Source organism: Caloenas nicobarica, chromosome 7 (genome assembly GCF_036013445.1).
Source record: "Caloenas nicobarica isolate bCalNic1 chromosome 7, bCalNic1.hap1, whole genome shotgun sequence".
Lineage (NCBI taxonomy): Eukaryota > Metazoa > Chordata > Aves > Columbiformes > Columbidae > Caloenas > Caloenas nicobarica.
Genome location: NC_088251.1, coordinates 12977347 through 12995546, shown reverse-complemented (window position 1 = coordinate 12995546; position 18200 = coordinate 12977347). Strand labels below are relative to the sequence as shown.

The 18200-nt window shown below is 38.9% G+C and overlaps 1 protein-coding gene across 1 annotated transcript in view; it reads left to right on the top strand.

Annotated features, from left to right (window-relative positions):
• Positions 1-754: 754 nt before the first annotated feature.
• Positions 755-18200, top strand: part of CFAP58 (cilia and flagella associated protein 58) — a 56847-nt gene continuing 39401 nt past the window's right edge. Inside the window, exons 1-7 of the mRNA XM_065639006.1 lie at positions 755-1156; positions 2970-3251; positions 8318-8466; positions 10277-10433; positions 12434-12628; positions 14910-15047; positions 17275-17434. Coding sequence (XP_065495078.1) covers positions 755-1156; positions 2970-3251; positions 8318-8466; positions 10277-10433; positions 12434-12628; positions 14910-15047; positions 17275-17434 — 1483 coding nt within the window. The remainder of the gene's footprint in view (positions 1157-2969; positions 3252-8317; positions 8467-10276; positions 10434-12433; positions 12629-14909; positions 15048-17274; positions 17435-18200) is intronic.

Sequence of the window (18200 nt, the reverse complement as noted above, 5' to 3'; positions counted from 1 at the left end):
CTCCAGCGACGTTTTGCCAGGAAAATTAAAGTAATACCTTTTGATATTTCTTTACATGCACAGCTGTTTTGGTTTAAAGGTCTAAAAGTTTGCTCCTCGTGAGAATCTGAAATCCTAGAATCAGGGAATTTATCATTATCGTCTTCATTCTTTATTATGTAAGAAACATCAGTACAAAAGAAAGTGAGGAAAAAAAAGAGTACAAAACTTATAAAAGGAACCTTATTGATTTTTTTTTTAATTAGATGTGTGCTTTGAAACGATTGAAACTATGTTTCGGCCTGTAGGACATTTTGTAAATTAAATCATACATATAGAGAATACATTATAAAATACGTATTATTCTCCAGTTCTAATGGTAAAAGCAGACCATTTGAAAGCATCCATTTGAAATTGCCTGTTTTGCCACATAATCAATAAAACGAAGCATTACAATTCAGGCTTCATTAAACCAGGAAGAGAAGAAGTTTTCCATCGTTATTATTAGTTTCAAGCTGAACTTTAAGGTCACAACCAACATCCACTCTGTTGGGGAGTGTACACAGGGTACAATACATTCCCTGCTCTAAAAATCTGTCGGATGAAGCCATTTGTGACCCCACAGAGATAAAAACAACTGTTTGGAGGGTTATCTGAGAGCGAGCAGCAGCAGATGATGCTTGAGCACAGCTCCTCAAGCGCAGAGCCCGTCCCGCGTTCCCTTGCTCTGCGCCTTGGCTGGTACCACATATTCGCACGTCAACAGTTGGGTGCAATGAGGTGGCAGGAGCCGGACGCCACATGCAATTCGTGCCCCGAGCCCGCAGAAATCTCCAATTATTTCCTTCCACAGGACCGACCCTGCTTCCCTCCGTGCCTTGAGGGGACGTTTGGTTTTCCTGCCGAGCTGCCGACCCCGCTGCTCGGCCCACGGAGCAGCTCCCGGCCTTCCACGGCCCGCACACGGAGCCCGCCGGGCCCTACGGGCGCCCCGCGGCCACAACGGCCCCTCAGGCGGCCCCGGCGCCCCGCCCCGCCCGCCGCCGTTGCCACGTTACGGCGTGGCGGCCTCTGCAGCGCCGCGGCCTCGGGCCGCCCGAGCACCGGCAGCGGCTCCGGCAGCGGCCCAGCCCGGCCCGGCCCCCGCGGGCCCCAGCCCGCCGGCAGCATGGCTGAGGTGAGACCCCCCTCGGCCGCCCTTCCCCGCCTGTGTTTCGGGCAGGACGGACGCTGAACCTCAGGATAAGCCCAACATATCGCCTGTGTCTATATGCCGTATTGATGTCTCGAGTTACTGTTGTGAGTGGGGCTCAATTACATCCTGTGCTAAAAGTAGGAGGGAATAATTACTTGCACACAGGCAGTAGTAACATTTGAATTTTAGGAACACCTGCTACTTTTTAGATTGTGTGTGTGATATCCCTCCCCCCCACGCCATATGCTGTAACTGCCCTTAACCCTATTTATGATCACAAATGCAAACGAGATCAAAACCGAAGGTTTGATTTTGGAGAAGAGGATGCAATAAACCCACATTTGTTGCCATGAGTGGCAGAGCAGGTTTGAAGGGGTCACGCACCAAACTTGGGCCCTGCCATGCACACCGACCTTCTGCGCCAACAGGAGCCTGGGCTTTAATACTCAAGTTGCCTTTGCTGTTTTCCCATCAAAGTTTCTGACACAGAAAACCAAACCAAACCAAACCAAAACCAAACAAACTCAAATAAGAGCCTTGGCAAGGAGGGGGGATTTGGAGCTGGTGTCTCTGCGTTCATGTGTCGCGCAGCCTGACCTTTCCTTCAAGTCACAAGGGTCTGTATTTACTTTTTTAATTTCAGGTCTTCCAGGTAGCGTGAACTTATGTACTTCCCCCCAAAAAAACACAATGAAACAAATGAAATGTGTTGTTTTGCTCTCGAAATTTATTTTTTTTTTAGGATTGTGAAAATTCTCACATTTAAACTTTGTGTTCAATTGGCAAGTAAGGGCCTGAACTATTTTTAAAATAGCAGTCCATGGGTTAAGGGGGGAGCTTTGGGGGGAAATTTGTAAGGCTACGGGAGCTGTGCATCTCACTGCCTCTCCTCTGCGAGGGGGTTCCCTGTGCACCCATGGCCAGCGCTAACAGGAGAGCTGTGTTCCTGGCCAAGTGAGACCACCTCTGAGGTGCGATTATAAGGATATGCCTAAATTTTAGATTGCAGTGTAGAGACGTTCTGGTCAGTTTTGAGCAAGCTTGTGTAATGGCAGCAATGTATCTGTGACAGAATGAAGCATCCCATGGGCTGGCTTATCTTGCTGTTTAGCAGGTCAAGCTCCCTCCTGAGAAGGGGCCATGCTGCCTTCACTTGGTATGATTGTGTTCTCTTGAAGGCTATAATGGAGGCTGATTTAAAGCTGTTTTGAAAAATATTGGTGGAATTTGGTGTCCAGCAACTGATCTGGCAAAATTTGGCATCAGAACTGAGCTAGGTCAAAAATGTCCCCTGTGAATGGTTTAACAGTAGCATAACCTGTGGAGGAAGGACTGGCTTGCATTGGCATTGCTGGAGCTTTCAGATATGTTTATCTGCAAGTGATTTGCTGTCACTGTCTGCATAAAAAGCATAAACTAATTAGACTTTAGAGTGCAGAGAACTGGAGAGAACTGAGGCTAAAATACTGGGCTTCCTGAATAGTTGATGCATTATTTAAACACTATCACAATGATGATATTTTGTAGACCTATCTTTAAAGTAGCTGTAGTACTCAATTACAGGAACTCTGACTGTTAAAGCAAAAGTTATTTCAGTAAAATTGGAGGAGATCTGTTTGAAAAATAGCCTGCGGTGTGCATCTCATGATAGCAAAAGAATCGTTATTTCGGAAAATTTTGTCATGATTTGTTAGTAGCTATTACACACTCAGTATATTGCTTTTTTGTATTCTGGGGTCATAAGTGAGATGTTGAATTCCTCATGTTTGTTGATGATCTATCTCATTTCATTCAGGAAAAGTCTGGCAAACCATATCTGGAAGAAAGTGAATTTGAAGAACTGGAAAAAGAGTTCCAAGATGTCATCAATCTACTTAAAGGAGATCAAACTCTGGAAAAATTCCGAATAGAATATGAGAAGCTCCATGCTGTTATGAAGAAGTCTCATGAAAATGAAAAGCGTCTGATGGAGAAATGCAGGGAGCTGAATGCTGAGCTGGTGGTGAATTCATCCAAAGTAGCTGCGCTCACAAAGCTCACTAAAGATGATCAGGAAACTATATCATCAATGAAGACGGTAAAGTTTTGAATAGAATTAAATATGATCTGAAATTGCTAATGAAAAGCATGGTAATAAGAAAAGCATCTACAAGTACACTTTATTTTTATGTAGAGAACTAGCTGGAGGACTAAGTATAGAGCTGGCATCTCTGGTTCTTTAACCTCTGCTTTGCTACCAACACTTTTTTTCCTCAGCCTGGTATTTTTAGAGGTCTCAGTCAAATTCTGTCTTTATTTGCACTAGAACAACTCCATCAGCTTTCAAGTACCCACTAATAGTTTTTGTTTAAGCTCTCCCTCTGTAAAATAGCACTTTTTCAACTTGATATAGAGTTTTTGATTCATTAATATTTTTGAAGGGCTGCTTAGATATTACCTATTGCCAGAACATTAACAAATCTACTCACTTGCTGAAATATGGATTGTAGTCCTGGGAAGTGTCATCAGCTCATATAAATAAATGTTTCACAGTGTTTTTTTAAAAGAAATCCTATATAGCTTTTCAATGTGTTTCTACCAAATTACTCTGATGTGTTCTTTGTTATTATTGATTTGAACTCTGTCAAATCAAAGCGCTCGACTCGCTAAAAACAGCCAATGTTTTTAGCTGTACAGTGAGGTTTGACTACCAGAAACTTAAAGCTGCAAAATGATCTGCGAAAAGACTGTATTTTGATCTTTTTTCTTTCTGATGGTTTAAAAACTTAGGCTGTGGTACCTGGACAGGCTTTAATTTAGTATTTAGTTGAGAAACCTCCACGCCTTACAATAAAGTGTTTTGTTCCAGTAAAATAAATTCAGTACAGCAATCCAGAGTGATCTATGAGCACTACAGAAATAGAAGCTCTTTGAAATGAAGTTTCTTGTCCTTAGGATTATGAAGAAAATACACTCAGAGTAAATATAAATAGCAGTGCAGTCATCCTGTGGTGGTGGCTTGCAAGCCCATAGTACAGGTCCAAGCATCCTCAAGGAGGAGGAAAACTGCATGGAAAATATTGTTCATTTTCACTGCTGCTAATCAAAACCTGGTAGGTGGGTGTCAGGAACCACAATGGTCCTTATAATTTTCCTTCTGCTATTACATGGCAATACTCTGAGTGTGAACAGTAGTCGAGGCAATCCTTTAAGGTGTTCCCAAGCTGAGGAGACACTGTCATAGTAATGTCATAAAACTGAGGAGCGGAAGAGTAGGAAAAAAAAGAGCCTTGCCAATTTCAGCAGCTGGTTTGAAGCTCAGGCAAGGTTATGGCTTAATGTTACCACTTACTATTGAACCAGCTAATAGATTTTGTAGTGAAAAAGCTGCTTGACAATATGATCCTATTAGAAATAACGTGCAATGTGCAACACGTGACATTTCAGTTCTAGTGGTGTGCTCTGGGCCAAGTAGACAGCACTGATACTTTTTCAGTTTGGTTATGAAAATTAGTCTTCCTCTTAAATGTTCAGGAATTATTTGGATTTTTTTTTTAAATGTTCGTGTCACGGTTTGGGGTTTTGTTTGGTGCAACCTTCATGTTTCATGCTATTCTCCTTTCCGAAGGGAAGTTCCATGACAGCTGTAGTATTTCACTACAATTTAACTAACATTCAAAAAATGTGTTTCACAAGTGCCAAAGGCAAGTGTTGAGGAAAGTTCAAGTGCTGAAATAGCAAAGATGGGATTCTGCAATGCTAAATTAAACAAACAATCTGTTCCACTGTTTCATGATTTATAAAAGATAGGAGAATCCTGGTGGTGCTGCTCCCGTAAAAATGGTAAAGTTGCTTCAAATTAAGGCCCTAAATCTTGGTGACTTGATGGGTCATCAGGGTAACGGGAGTACAGCCTTCCTCTTCTAGGTCATTGTTTCATATAGAAATAAAAATTGCAGAAGCAATTTTTTTTCTCCATGTGAAGCCTGGTTGTAATCAGTAGGATTTGTTTAGGGGCAGGGGTTAACTACACAGATCAGTGGCTGGTAGGACCCCGGTCAATAATAATCAATAGCCGTGAACTGTCTGGTGGTTGTTCAGTGCTCTGGTTTGTAGTTTTAATAAACTGGAAACAATACTCTGCTGTTTACAGTCATATCAAAGGAGCAAAGTGCCAAGCTGAACACCAAGGGAATACAATTTTCTTTTTCATTGATAGGGATGCTGATCCACAAGGCCGCATTGGAAGAATGCCAGAAAGGGAATTTATAGGAGTTTGTACTGCCCTGCTTGGAATTAACCAAGTTTTCAAATCCCAAGGGTATCAATCCAATATACTAAGAAAGCATTTCAGTAATTTTCAGTGAAACTGATGTGATCTTTTGGGATATTCAGTGGAAACAAAGTAAGGCAGTCACACTTTATGAATTCTGCTTCACAGTTTCCAGAGTTCCAGTACTTCCCCAGAAATTTTTGAATGATTCTGACTGCAAACATCCAGTGTACTTCTGTCCTTAATTATACAACAGACCGCAATCCACGTTACCTACCTAACCATGTATACTGCAGCTACCCAGTGATGCTGACACCCTGCATTCTTTCAGTTTCCTTCTCTGTTGAGTAATAATGTGAATATTTTTTCAGCGAAGGCTTCCACCATCAAAAATTTCCTCCTCTTTACTTTTGAAGTTAAAGGAAGCAATCTCTTGGTCCGCTATTCGAAGTAAAAGACACAACCAAGAAACAACTACAACGAAGCCCAGTTTTGCTGACACTGAAGTCAGTAGCAAATTTTTATTTAGATTTTGCTTATTAATGAGGCCATCATATGTGCCTGCTTACTTTATTGAAAAATAGTTTTATCAATATGAATTCAATACAATTGCTTTTACACATCAAAAGCAAGATTAAGTTAAAAAAACAGAGCTTAGGGTAACCTGAAATCACTCCTGATCTGGATGGCCTAGTTGACTTCAGGGAATCACTTTTACGAATACACATCAGAACGAAATACTCACTGAAGCCAGTAAGACCTCTCAGAGGGCATATTGATTTTCTTCACCAGTTCTATCCCCTAAAACTCCAATCGTAATGATTTAGTTCACCAATTTTAATCACAGTCTAATCAGCCAGCAGGAAGCTTTGATTTAAGTAATCAGTTTTAATCTTATTTTCCATTTGCATTTTTCTAGAGAAAGGTTGATTGCCTCTCATTGGTTGGCAAATCTGAAATGTTTATTTACAGCTATATTTTATGCTTTTCTGACAGTCAAGATGATACACTATATCTTCATGTCATTATTTCAGCCTAATGTGCATTTATTTAAATCTCAGAATTGAACATTTTTACATAGGATAATAATGAATGAAAATTTATTATTTACTAGATGATACTTAATACTTTATGTGTGATCATTGCTGCATTTGAATGGAAATTAGAACTCAAAGTGAATAAAATGTAAAAATTGACTTTAATATTTAAAACTGTTTAAATATGCTTGAGACATAAGTGAAAAGCACATATTTCAAACTAAATTTTGAAGCAAGCAATTTATTAAGTAATGAAAATACTGTTTGTAGGTAGTGAATTTAATTGACTATAATTTCCTGCACAATTTCTGAGCAAGTAAAGCCCACTGTTTCACTCTTTAATAGGTTGGGGAAAAAAATGAAGAGCAAACATTCTTGATCCTTAAGTTCCAGATGGTTTCTGAAATTTAGATATGCTGAACTGGTTGAAGAAATAAAATTAAAATGTATTCCCTCTCCAGTTTGAAGAGGCTACATAAGTTATATTTAGTGTCATATTATCAGCAAATTCTGGTAGACTGTTACTTCTGCTAGTTCAATAGCTTGAATTTTTAATTTAGGCAGTAAACAGCTAAGTATTACATTTATTTGATTTAAAAGAGTTCTATAAATATATTAACAATATACCATAATACAGGTGTAATCTTTTTGAGTTTAATGTTAAATAGTGGTTTTATTTGGAACCAGAGATGTTAATTTCAAGAAAGAACTGCTGTAAACAATTTGATATAAACAAAATTATTTTATATTCTTCATTGTGGAGGTGTTTTAATTTTTTTTCCCTGCCTCACTTTCATATGATGCAAGTAGGAGTTGAAAGGGATATTATGGCCTGATGTAGTGATGCTTCTGCCTGGCTCTGCTTGGGGAGACCCTAGATCTAATGTGGAGCTGCACAGCCACACGTGGAGTCTAAATCTGTACCAGTCCATCAAGTCCGGAACTCCACCAGGAGCCAGCTGAGAAAAGAGCATGAGAGAGAGGACATCATGCTGTGATTTGCAGCTCAGGGACTTCTAGTGTCAAAAGAAGCATCTTCGTTATTAACTGAGTCTTTGGGAACTTTTTTTCTAGTCCAGTTGCTTTCTGAATTTATGCATTTTTTTTGTGTAGGATTTCAGAACTGGTAGGAGCTTGCTTTGAACCTGGCAAGGATTAAGCCTGCTGCTTGATTCTTAAGGATCCGATTTGAGGGAAAGCGATGCAGAGGAAGTTAAAAATCAAATGAAAACTCCTCCCCTATCTTTGTGGATATCAAACCCTGGGCTTGTAAGAAGCACACAAGTCTATCATTCAAGTAATTCCATGTGCTGAAATTTGGCATGAGAATCATAGCTCATCTAAATATACAGTTAAAATCAAAATACCATAGGTCTTCACAGATGAAAATCAACAAGAAGGGAGAAAAGCCCAGAGTAACATCTTTTTCTCATCCAAATCAAATTGTATGTTCATTGTCATAACAGTTAATAAGATTTTTACAGACATAAGTGAGCTATTTAAATAGATGGTACCTTTGTGGGCACTGAATTTTCAGTAAATTTTTAGATACTAGTGGGACTGACATGACCACAACCTCATAGAGATTTGATAATGTTCAGATCTATGTGCTAAAGAAAATGTATTAGAGGTTTTGTGGTGTAAATCAACATAGCCTGAATGGCTCAAAATGTTTGCTCTATGCTCATTCAAGAGAAAAGTCAACTGGTGAAGAAAACTGTTGTGAATTTAAGCATGAAAAGGCATAAAAATCTATTTTCTTAATTAACCAAAATGGGAGTCAATTAATTTTTCATTTGTTGTTCATTTTCAACCTAATTTAATTTATGTAAATGTTTTCCATTTTGTTCCTAGGAGATTGAAAAGGCCTGGAAAATGGTAGATGCAGCCTCTGAAAAGGAAGAGAAAGCAAAGGAAACGATTGATTCACTGCAAAAAGAAATTACACGCCTAACCCATTTAGTGGAACAAGGGTCTGGAATGTCTGTGGGACAGGAGTCCAAGTAAGTTTTCCCAGGGGAGAGGGAGAGCCTGATCTGATTTTCTATCATTCTACACCTTGTTTAGCCATTTAAACACTACAAAGACACTGGAAAACTGAAAGAGAGGTCTTTTCTGCCTTTTACTTTTCTCATGAGTGCACATTTATTTGTCTATGTGTTTATACAGTGACCAAGTACAGAATCAGGATCTGAACGAGTTTGTTCAGCATTGGATGAAGCCGAGAGATCAAATAAAAATCAATAATATGCACTTAGTCAGTATTTGTCATATTGTTTTATCTGACTAGAATTTCAGCATGCTTTGTCTTTGAGAATAGGATCCTGTCAACATTTTTACATGTGATGGCAGCAGGGTCAAGTAGCTAAGTCAAGGAAGCAGGAGACTTCATTTCTCTTCTGTTCCCAGATCTGTTATAAGGCGTTATCACTGTCGGTATTCTTGTTCGTATTTTGTATTTATAAATTTTCAAGACTATGAGGGTTTTTTACTGAATACTTCTGTGTAGAGAGACGTACTCTCAGGTGGAGCCTCTAGCTGCTACAGTGTGCAAATAATAATGATCCTCAGGAGCTGGTGAAAAGCCCTCCAAAAGCTAGTGTTTGTAGTATCAGGTCCTCAAGCTGTGCCTATGCTGTAAAATTAAGTGTAAACTCAAAGATGAGATTAAGTACATCGACCCTATGACCTGTGCACTTTTTATTGAGATTGCTGATGGTTGGCCCAGCTGGTTCTGGCTTGGAATTTTCACACCGTGTAAGGTATTTATTTATACTGGATATTCAGGATACTATGGGGCATGCTCATTTCCCTGCGCATTGAGCATCCAGGGTGCATAACCTAGACTCGCGTCTGTGAGCAAGCCCTTTAGCGTGCTCAAATGTTTCCCATCCGAGCAATGTGCCAGCACATAAACCACCTGCATGCATGAGAAATCCACTCCCTCACCTTTTGGCCCTGACATGTTCTGGACCTGTGTAACAGGTTTCCTTGAATCTAAAAGCTTGGTCGCTAAGCCTTCCCTTAGCATAACTCAACCTAAAGGCAGCTCTCTGTGGCTGCTTATTGCATTTTCCTGCAAGAGCCAGGAGCTGTTACTGTGCCGGGACCTCATTCCAGCCATTTCCAGCTGCTGTCCAGGCTGCTGAGACCTGCCTGCTCACCATTTCTTCTTAAATTTCCCTGTGCATTGCCCTCCAGTTGCAAACTTAAATACTGTGTCCAGTAACAAGGCCATGGGACTAGACAACTCCTTTGCAGATTTTCAGTCTTATAGTCTTTTAGAACTGTAAGGCTGGGTTTTAAGGTTGAGCTTGAGCCGCCACGGTTTGGACTTTCTTTCAGAATGTAAATGTGTCCAAACAGCGAGTATGTTTTATTCTTCCATTAGGTGACTGTAAGACATAACCCAGTTAGGTGCCCAGTCAGGTAAGCTGCAGAGAGACCGGTTACAACAATGTGACATTTTTGGTCCACAAGTAATTTTGCAACCAGTGGAGAAGAAGGGATTTTGTTCCCTGTTACCTTTTTGGGAAACGAAAGGTTTCTTCAGACCCATGAGGTTGTGATATAACAAGAAAAAAGTGATTTATTGGACTAGGTTAGCTTTTAAAGCTGCCTGTGTTGAGGGTAGCTATGACCACAGTAGATAGAACATATAATTCAATTGACCAGCAGAGCCTTAATCCAAGAGGAGTTTAAAATGAAACAAATTACTTCTAGACTGTTTCTCACAAAAGATCTTTCTCTGACATAGGAGGAAGAACAGAAGGGGCCTGTGACACTGCTTGACTATTATTTCCTTGCTTTCAGTATCCAGGATTTGATAAGACTTAAAGACGAGATAGCAAAGGAGCGAGACCAACTCTTGTCAGAGGTTGTGAAGTTACGTCAAAGTCTAACTCAAGCCACAGAGCAGCAGCAGGAGGCAGAGAGGGCAAAAAACGAGGCAGATGAAGCCCTTATACAGGTCTGTACAAATCACCAGGTGGTGATTTTAGGCTTTGTCCTGAACCATTCTCCACTCTTGCAATTGATCTCCATTGACTGGTATGCTGCTACCTGTTCTTTCACATCTCAAACATTTTCAGGAGTGCTCAGAAAGGAGTCTGATGTGAATGATTTTTATATTTTTCTCTACTTCTAGGCTATGTCCTTGTGCCCTTTGCAGAGTGTATTGTCATGTACCAGCTGCTTCCATAGCTTTCCAATACTCTAAATGAGGCCAAAGTTCTTTTGCCTGAATCATAGTTCTCTCTTATACTGGAATTTTTTTTTTCCTGGACTGTAAATCCTTATGCCTCCAAAGAACCATTTAGAGCATAGACCTGTAACAGAGATTCTAGGTCCCTTGCTGTTGGCAGTGGTTGTCATATGATGCCATACCATAATTTTAAAGAATGTATTAAATTCTGACTTAAAAGCTAATTAGGCTGTTTTCTCCCCTGCTACTTACAGGAAGCTTTTCCAGAACCTCACTTTTCTAATGGTCACAGGCCTCTTACTTTCTTCTTCACACTGATTCTTGCCTACTGTTTTTCTGCTAAAATAATTTTTCACCTCACCAGTGTCTATAGAGAGCAATCATATTGCATCTAAGCTTTACTTTTTTGTCTCCTCTTTAAGTTAGATTCTCTGTTTTTCTGACCATCTGAGTAGATATTTCTTTACTGATCAATATGTATAGCTCCCTTTAAATGTGTATAGTAGCTGGAGATATAGAAGACTGCAGATCAATAGGATACCCACTGAATGGAGAGAAAGTACAAAAGGATGGAAGATGGGATACAGAACTCTAATGCATCAAAATAGAAAAACATAATAATGATGAATAAAAGAATATAAAGCAGAATATAAATAAGGGCTGGAGCAAGACAACAGGAGAAAGGCAGAAATGCACACTTAAACAAAGAACAGAAAAGAGATAAAAGCAGCATTTAGCTTACAAGTTTTAATTAATCACATTTAGGAAAGTAATGATCAAATGAGGTTTCATGCATAGAACCCATTTCTGTTTCTAACGCAGATGGTTGGGAATGTATTACAAGAGAATATAAATCCTTCATTTTCTGACAGCATTGTGGGCATGGGAGAAAAGAGAGAGGATTGAAACTCCCGTCAAAACTTAGTGAATCTTGCCAGCCTTAATCTTTTGATACTCACTTCATCAGCCCTTAAATTTATGGGAATGTTACAGCATTTGTAACCACCTCCCATTCCCCCAGTATGAAATTATTCTCCACTTCAGACTGCTTAAATGACAATGTCTTTTTGAAGATCGTGTTGAAGACCCTGTCAGTTCTGGCAACTATTCATTTGTGGGCTCAGAGGGAGAGGAATCTTTAAGTGAAGAACATCTTTCAATTGCTGGTCCCTGGCTGAACTGAATATTTCCATGTGGATCAACCCCCTGTGTCTCCCCTCTGTTGATTCTGCTCCATCATATTTTTGGGAGACAGACAGCAGAAGTCACAAGACAGTCTATTAGATATGAGAGAAAGCTCCTCTTTCTCTTTCCTCTCTTTACTATAGGTGTAATAAGTGTTTCTGCTGGTGAGAGAGAAACATCAAAATAAGAATCTTTGCAATATAACATCAAGCCCAAAGTAGTTTTTATGCTGCATTCAGAAAGTACCATTTTGCAAGTAACTTACAACTGCAAATACATTTGTGCGATTGCATTTCCAGAGGAATGCTTTTATGTCTGAACTGTATCAGACCCTTCTGTGTGAGTGAACTGACTGGTGCTTAACAAATTCTTGTCATCAATAAATAGGTTCTCCCATGCAGGATTTTTTGTTTACTTATTTACTTCTGAGAAGATCTGGCATATTCCTTGTAGTAGTGGGTACAGTTGTATAGAGGTTGTTGTTTTCCAAATCAAGCATAGTAGAAGAAGAGGTGAGAGGCCTTGTTTTCCTAAATAAAAGGCAGCAGAACTTGAAACTTTTATCTTTTCTATAATTACAGCTTCAGCTAGAAATGCAGCTACGTCAGAATGAGGTATCACGAGAGGCTCGAAAGAAAGAAAAAATGGAGAAGGAGCTGAAAAGTCTTCAAGATGAAATAGGTAAAAAACAAGCTGAGATCAAGAATTTACAGCAACGTATACAGAAGAACAAGGAGGAACAACAGAAAATGGAACAGCATCTAAAAGAGCAAAAGGTAGGGTACATGGCACACTGTATTCATCAGGTCTAAGGTTAGGGTTAGATGTCAAAATAAGAAGAAAATTGATTTTCCTGAAGGGAGATGGAGGGATATTTATAAGTCAATAAATTTTAATAGATATTTATTTTTTTAAATAAATATTGCTTTACTAATAAATAAATTCGTAAAGCTTGCTGACAGATTTCAGATTGATTTCTTCACAGAAATCAGTAGTGGATCGCAATGATATGGTTAGAGATCATCTTGAAAAGATCACAGCAAATGAGACAAAGTCTGTGAAGCGCATGGATGATCTTATGATAGTAACAGGAGATTGCCAGGTTGGACTTCGATGTATATTGCCAGTTTTGCCACTGGTTGACTGTAGTGGCATTGGTGAAGTCATTTTACCTCCAATTTCTTCTTTCTTCTCTGTCACAATAATTTTTATCTACCTCTCAAGCTTGTGGGAGAGTTTCTGTGAAAGGGCAGGGAACTGTCTTCATAAACTTTTTTTATTGATTTTCCCCATTCTGTTTCTAAAAACTTTATCTGGAAATGTCCTAACATAATGTTCTGCAAGTGTTTGAATTTTCAGGTTTTCAGTCCATTTCCCCTGACTTTGAGAAACTTTCAGAGAAGCAATTTCTGTAAATGGCAGGGGACATCTCATCACTGTAAAACAGTCCTACCTCAAGGGAAAGTTCCTTGGGAGTTATGTGTATCTTGTAAATTTATGACTTTTGTGGCTGTTTCTTCCCTTCAGGTCCTTGAATTTGTGAAGGTAGATGTCTGATGATTTTTGGTCAACACAGAGTCTTAGTAAAATTCTTCACATAAAGCAATACAGAGAAAACTTGATTATTTCTCTGAATATCACTGATTAGATGCAACTTTTGAGGGCAGCTCCATGATCTTCCAGCACAATGACATTGTTTTTAAATAGGATATCTAAAATTCCTGGTTCTCTTCCATTTTTCTTCCTCCTTTCTGTAGTACCTTTCAGCCTTTCTAAATGCAGATTTCAGGGGCATTCAATTGTCTAATCTATCCTGGAAACTAATGGTTCACATAAAGTACTGTGCCTGGGTTAATTAACCAGACTACTGCACTGTCTTTGTTGCCTGTGCTGGCCCGAAGGTGTCTGTGAAGGTCCTGCACTGTCTTTTCTAAAAAGTGTGTCCAAAACCCAGGCTGTCTAACTGTGCAAGAGTCGGGGTAGAGATCTGCAAGAGAAGGTGACCCAGCTATTGCAATGTCATTGGGTTATTGTTTCTCAATTGAAATGTAGTTGATTGTTATGCCTGCTCTTGTTCCACTGAAATTTCTAATAAAATATTCTTGCTTGCATGACAGTGAAGGTGGTTTGATATAGCTACTGTAGGCTTCATCCCACCCATGTCCAAGTGTCAACAAAATATCACCTGAAACACAGTGTTATCCTGACATCTGCAACACAAGAAACAGTACTCCCTGTTTTTACATTCTCTTCACTTCTGTATGCTTTCAGAAGAGGGAGATTCCACTTCTCTAATGTTTGTTAAGGGAATAGTACCTATTAACTTCATCAGTTTATCACACATTAATGTTTGAAATGAAAAATATGATGGTTGTTCTTTCCTCACTTATGGAGTAATATGTGCTAGGGCGGGTAATTTAGATATAATAATTATATTTTTTATATATATATATAATATAATAATTAGGGCAAGTAAGTTAGAGCAGAAGACTGGCAGCTCCAGCATGAAGTATATGTTCTCCATAGAAATCATGAAACTGCTGTTGCGGGCTTTTGACTGAAGACAAATTAGAGAGGAAAATGGTTGTGTTCTGCTCTCAGCAAACCATGTACCCAGAGAAATGTTGTCAGCACATTAATGTAGTATTTGCTTGCTAAGAAACACAACTCCCCTGCCCTCTGCTGATTGAAGTAATTTGAATCTCATACTCATTTTCAGTAATTATATGTAGCAAGTTGTGTTATATGATGCTTGCCAAATACCTAAGAAGAAGTAAAATATTTATCTACCACCTGCAAGAGAGACCTGCTAAACTCCCAGGAAAAAAAAATACACTGGCTGTTATTCATTAGAAATTATCATTTCCCCTAGTCAATATGAACATGCATCATATTTCACATTAGTAATTTCATCAGCAATGAAGAGTGGCTTTTAAGCAGACAACAATCTGTAGCAGCTTTTATCTCCTGGGGAGATGGAAGGTTCTGTCTTCATGTATATGTAGATATTGTAATGAGATTAAAAAGAATTAATAGGATTGTTCTTTAATCTAACAGATCTTGAATGAAAAAGCTAGTAAGGAACTTGAGCAACTGCAGATGAGAAATACTAAGCTTATGCAAGAGAGTGAGCAGCACAGTGTGGTGTTTGAAGAAGTGATGCAGGACATCCAGCACAAGACAGCAGAACTGAAGGTAAGTACCAGAAGGTGCACGCATCCTATCAGCTGGATCACTGACTGCAGCCTTACCACCTAGGACAGGGATGACCTCAGTTCTTGTACTGATAGCTCCCTGTGGTTAGTTCTGGGGGAAATCTGAGGAGTATTTAGGAGTAGATCTGGCTGTCACTTGATGCCATTCTTTCTGTGGCCATACCATGGTGCAGTCTCCAACCTTATCACCTGACAGTGTAGCACCTGTCCTGCTGGAGGAGCTGTGTTTCACGAAACACGTAAAGCAAAATGCTCAATGCACTATGTTCATAAAGGACGTATGGTGCTTTTGACAAGCATGAGGTCTTTTTTTTGATTGTGAGACTTTCAGATACGAGCCACAACTTTATTTCTTACAGTGATTAACATAATCTGAATGTTGCCAAAACCCATTGAAAAATGGTAATAAATTATAACGACAATGTCCTGGATAGCTTCCACTGGAAGGAGTTGCTTCCAACACTAAAATTTCACCTGCACAGTATCAGTTAGGGAAGTCAAATATAAGTAATGAAGGTGGTGTTTACTTTCCAATCTGAATGGTTTTCTTGCCTGTCTTTACATTGTTTAACAGTTGTTTTATACCACTCAAAAGCAGGTGAGTTTCACTTGGGGAAGGATTAAATGCTTCCTGCATACAATTTTTAGGGTACTTTGAGAGCATTTGTGATAAAGGATAATGTATAAGTGTTAGATGTTATTACTCTGTCTACCATATCTTGCATTTTGTATCATCATTGGTGTTAAAACACTAAACATTGGAAAATTCAGGTAGAAAATCATTATATTATCAAGGTTTAGTCAAGTATAGCCAATCCACCTAAATAAAAATGTTGTTTGCCAATAGAGAGGTTTTTTGGGTTTGTTTTTGCTTTTTTTTTTTTTAAATGGGAACTGTTAGTCGGAATGACAAAACCTAACCATTGACAGATTAAAAGCTCAGTTCCTAACTAAGATAACACAGAAGATTGTTATTTGGATCCTTAATGGTAAGAGCTTGTTTTCTGTTGTGTTTTACTAGACAGACTGGAGAGTATTTTTCTTACCTATTTGAGAAACAAATTACTGTCATTTTCAAGTTATCTGGTTTTATCATTACTTCTAGCAATACTATCATTGCTTAAAACTTTACAAACAATGTGTTCAAATGTGACTTGCATTTGGGGCTCTAGAATGTCAAAAGGAGGATTTTGATTCTATGATCTAATCTTAACTTCAGGAAAAGTTGATGGAACTTGTAGAGCCACGCACATGGACCTCTTCCCCTCTGGGAACAAAAAAATAGAAGATGCTCCCCAATTTGTAATTAAGCAAATTGCTAAAGCTCCTAAGAGCCCCAGTCGTGATCTGAGATGCCCTTTTTGTAGGCACTGGGCTTACAGTTTCATCCTGCAGTGTGCTGAGTGCCTCCATTATGGTTTTAGGCAACCTGAACTGTGAAAGTATTCATAAATCTCTTGAAGGTTACTGACAGTAAGAATTGAGGAGATTCACATCCTCCCAGAGGATACTCACATAGAAGGATTCACCATCTTAAAGAGTCAGTATCTGAGGCTGTAAGTGGGACATTGTTTTCTGTGATGGCTTTAAAACCTAACAGTGGCACTGAATTATACAAGAAAGTTATATTTACTTCTTAAAAGGAAAGAGAGAAATTTCTGTTGTGATTATTTGTTGTGTTTCCTGGTAACCAGTTCCTTAACTTTTATGCAGTGTTTTGATTGATTATTTTCTCCTCTGATTGTATAGCAAATGAGACCAACTTTACATTTTGCTTTTTCTTTAAAGCTGTAGGTTATAAAAGAGGTGGAGATAACTGATACCTGCTAATAGGGAAATGCAACCAGATCACACTACAGATATCTTTCTCATCACAGCCACTATCCCTAATACTTAAAAGTAAATTAGAGCTGCCCGTGTTTAATCTGCAGGACTAATTGGGTAGTGCTGTGTGAGGTTTGCAGCTGGGGATTCTTCATTTATCATCTTCAGCCCTAAAGCATAAGATTTGATTATAATTTTCCTTGCCCTAGCTGGCTTTGTTGAAATTATTTTTAATATTGTTCAATTAGCTGATTTTCTTCTCTCAGGTGACCCACAACACTTATACCTTTGCTTCCTGAGTATCATGGAATAAGTATATACCAAGCACGGCATTTTCTTTCTGTGGATATTTTCTCTCCCTTTTCCTTGTTGCTGTTCTGTAGATCAGAGATGATGAAGTGGCTCAGATGCGCCTTGAAATCTCAAAGCTGAACAAAGTTAGAGATGTTCTCCAGAATAAGCTGCGTATTGCAGAGGAGAAAAGAGTTGAGGCAGGACATGAGAAAAGCACCCTAAAAAATCAAATATCTGGACTGGAGAGAGGTAGGTGCCTAACTGAAGGATGGATCTGTCTTCTCATTAGTAATTTATTCATTTAGGGAGTATCCTCCTGTTAGGATCATTCTTCTTTAGTGTCTAGTATGAGACTGTAGAAATGACAGAATCTACAGCAGCATTTTGAAAACCTTGTAGGGTTACAGAATTTTTGTAACATAGCATATGTGGGGTCAAAATACAACAGACATAACTGAACTTTGTGACATGCCAATTTGTGCCATGTCACATAGAATGTGGTCCCCAATGCACCTTCATTGCTCCTGCACTGACCTGTGAGAAAGAAGCAATCTCAGAGTTTACTGAAATCAGACATGGTTAGGACATACTTAATCTCCTGCTTTGATTCTGCTGAACAGTTACAGCCCAGAAATGAATATGTGCAAGTGAGCTGCATGCCCTGAGTTGCAGTGTTAGTGTAGCAGGTTTTAATTAATTTTAAAGTATGGTGAAAACACATATCTCTTCCATTTTTAATACTTTTTTAATAGTGTATGTCCAGTGTTAATCTTGACTCGTAGCAAGTAGTTTTAACTCCACCAAAGCCAATAAAATCTCAGTGCTTCAAAGGAGAACTGGATTTCACACAGAGGGATTATAATAATTCTGAAAGTTCTTGTTTTCGAAAGTGCCTCAGTTTTTGGATGTTCACACTGAAGCTTCTTAAAAGGCTCTGATTTTCACTGTGCTCCGTGATTTCTGAATATGCAACTTGGTTTGAACACTCAAATATAATAAGTCCTTATACAATTAA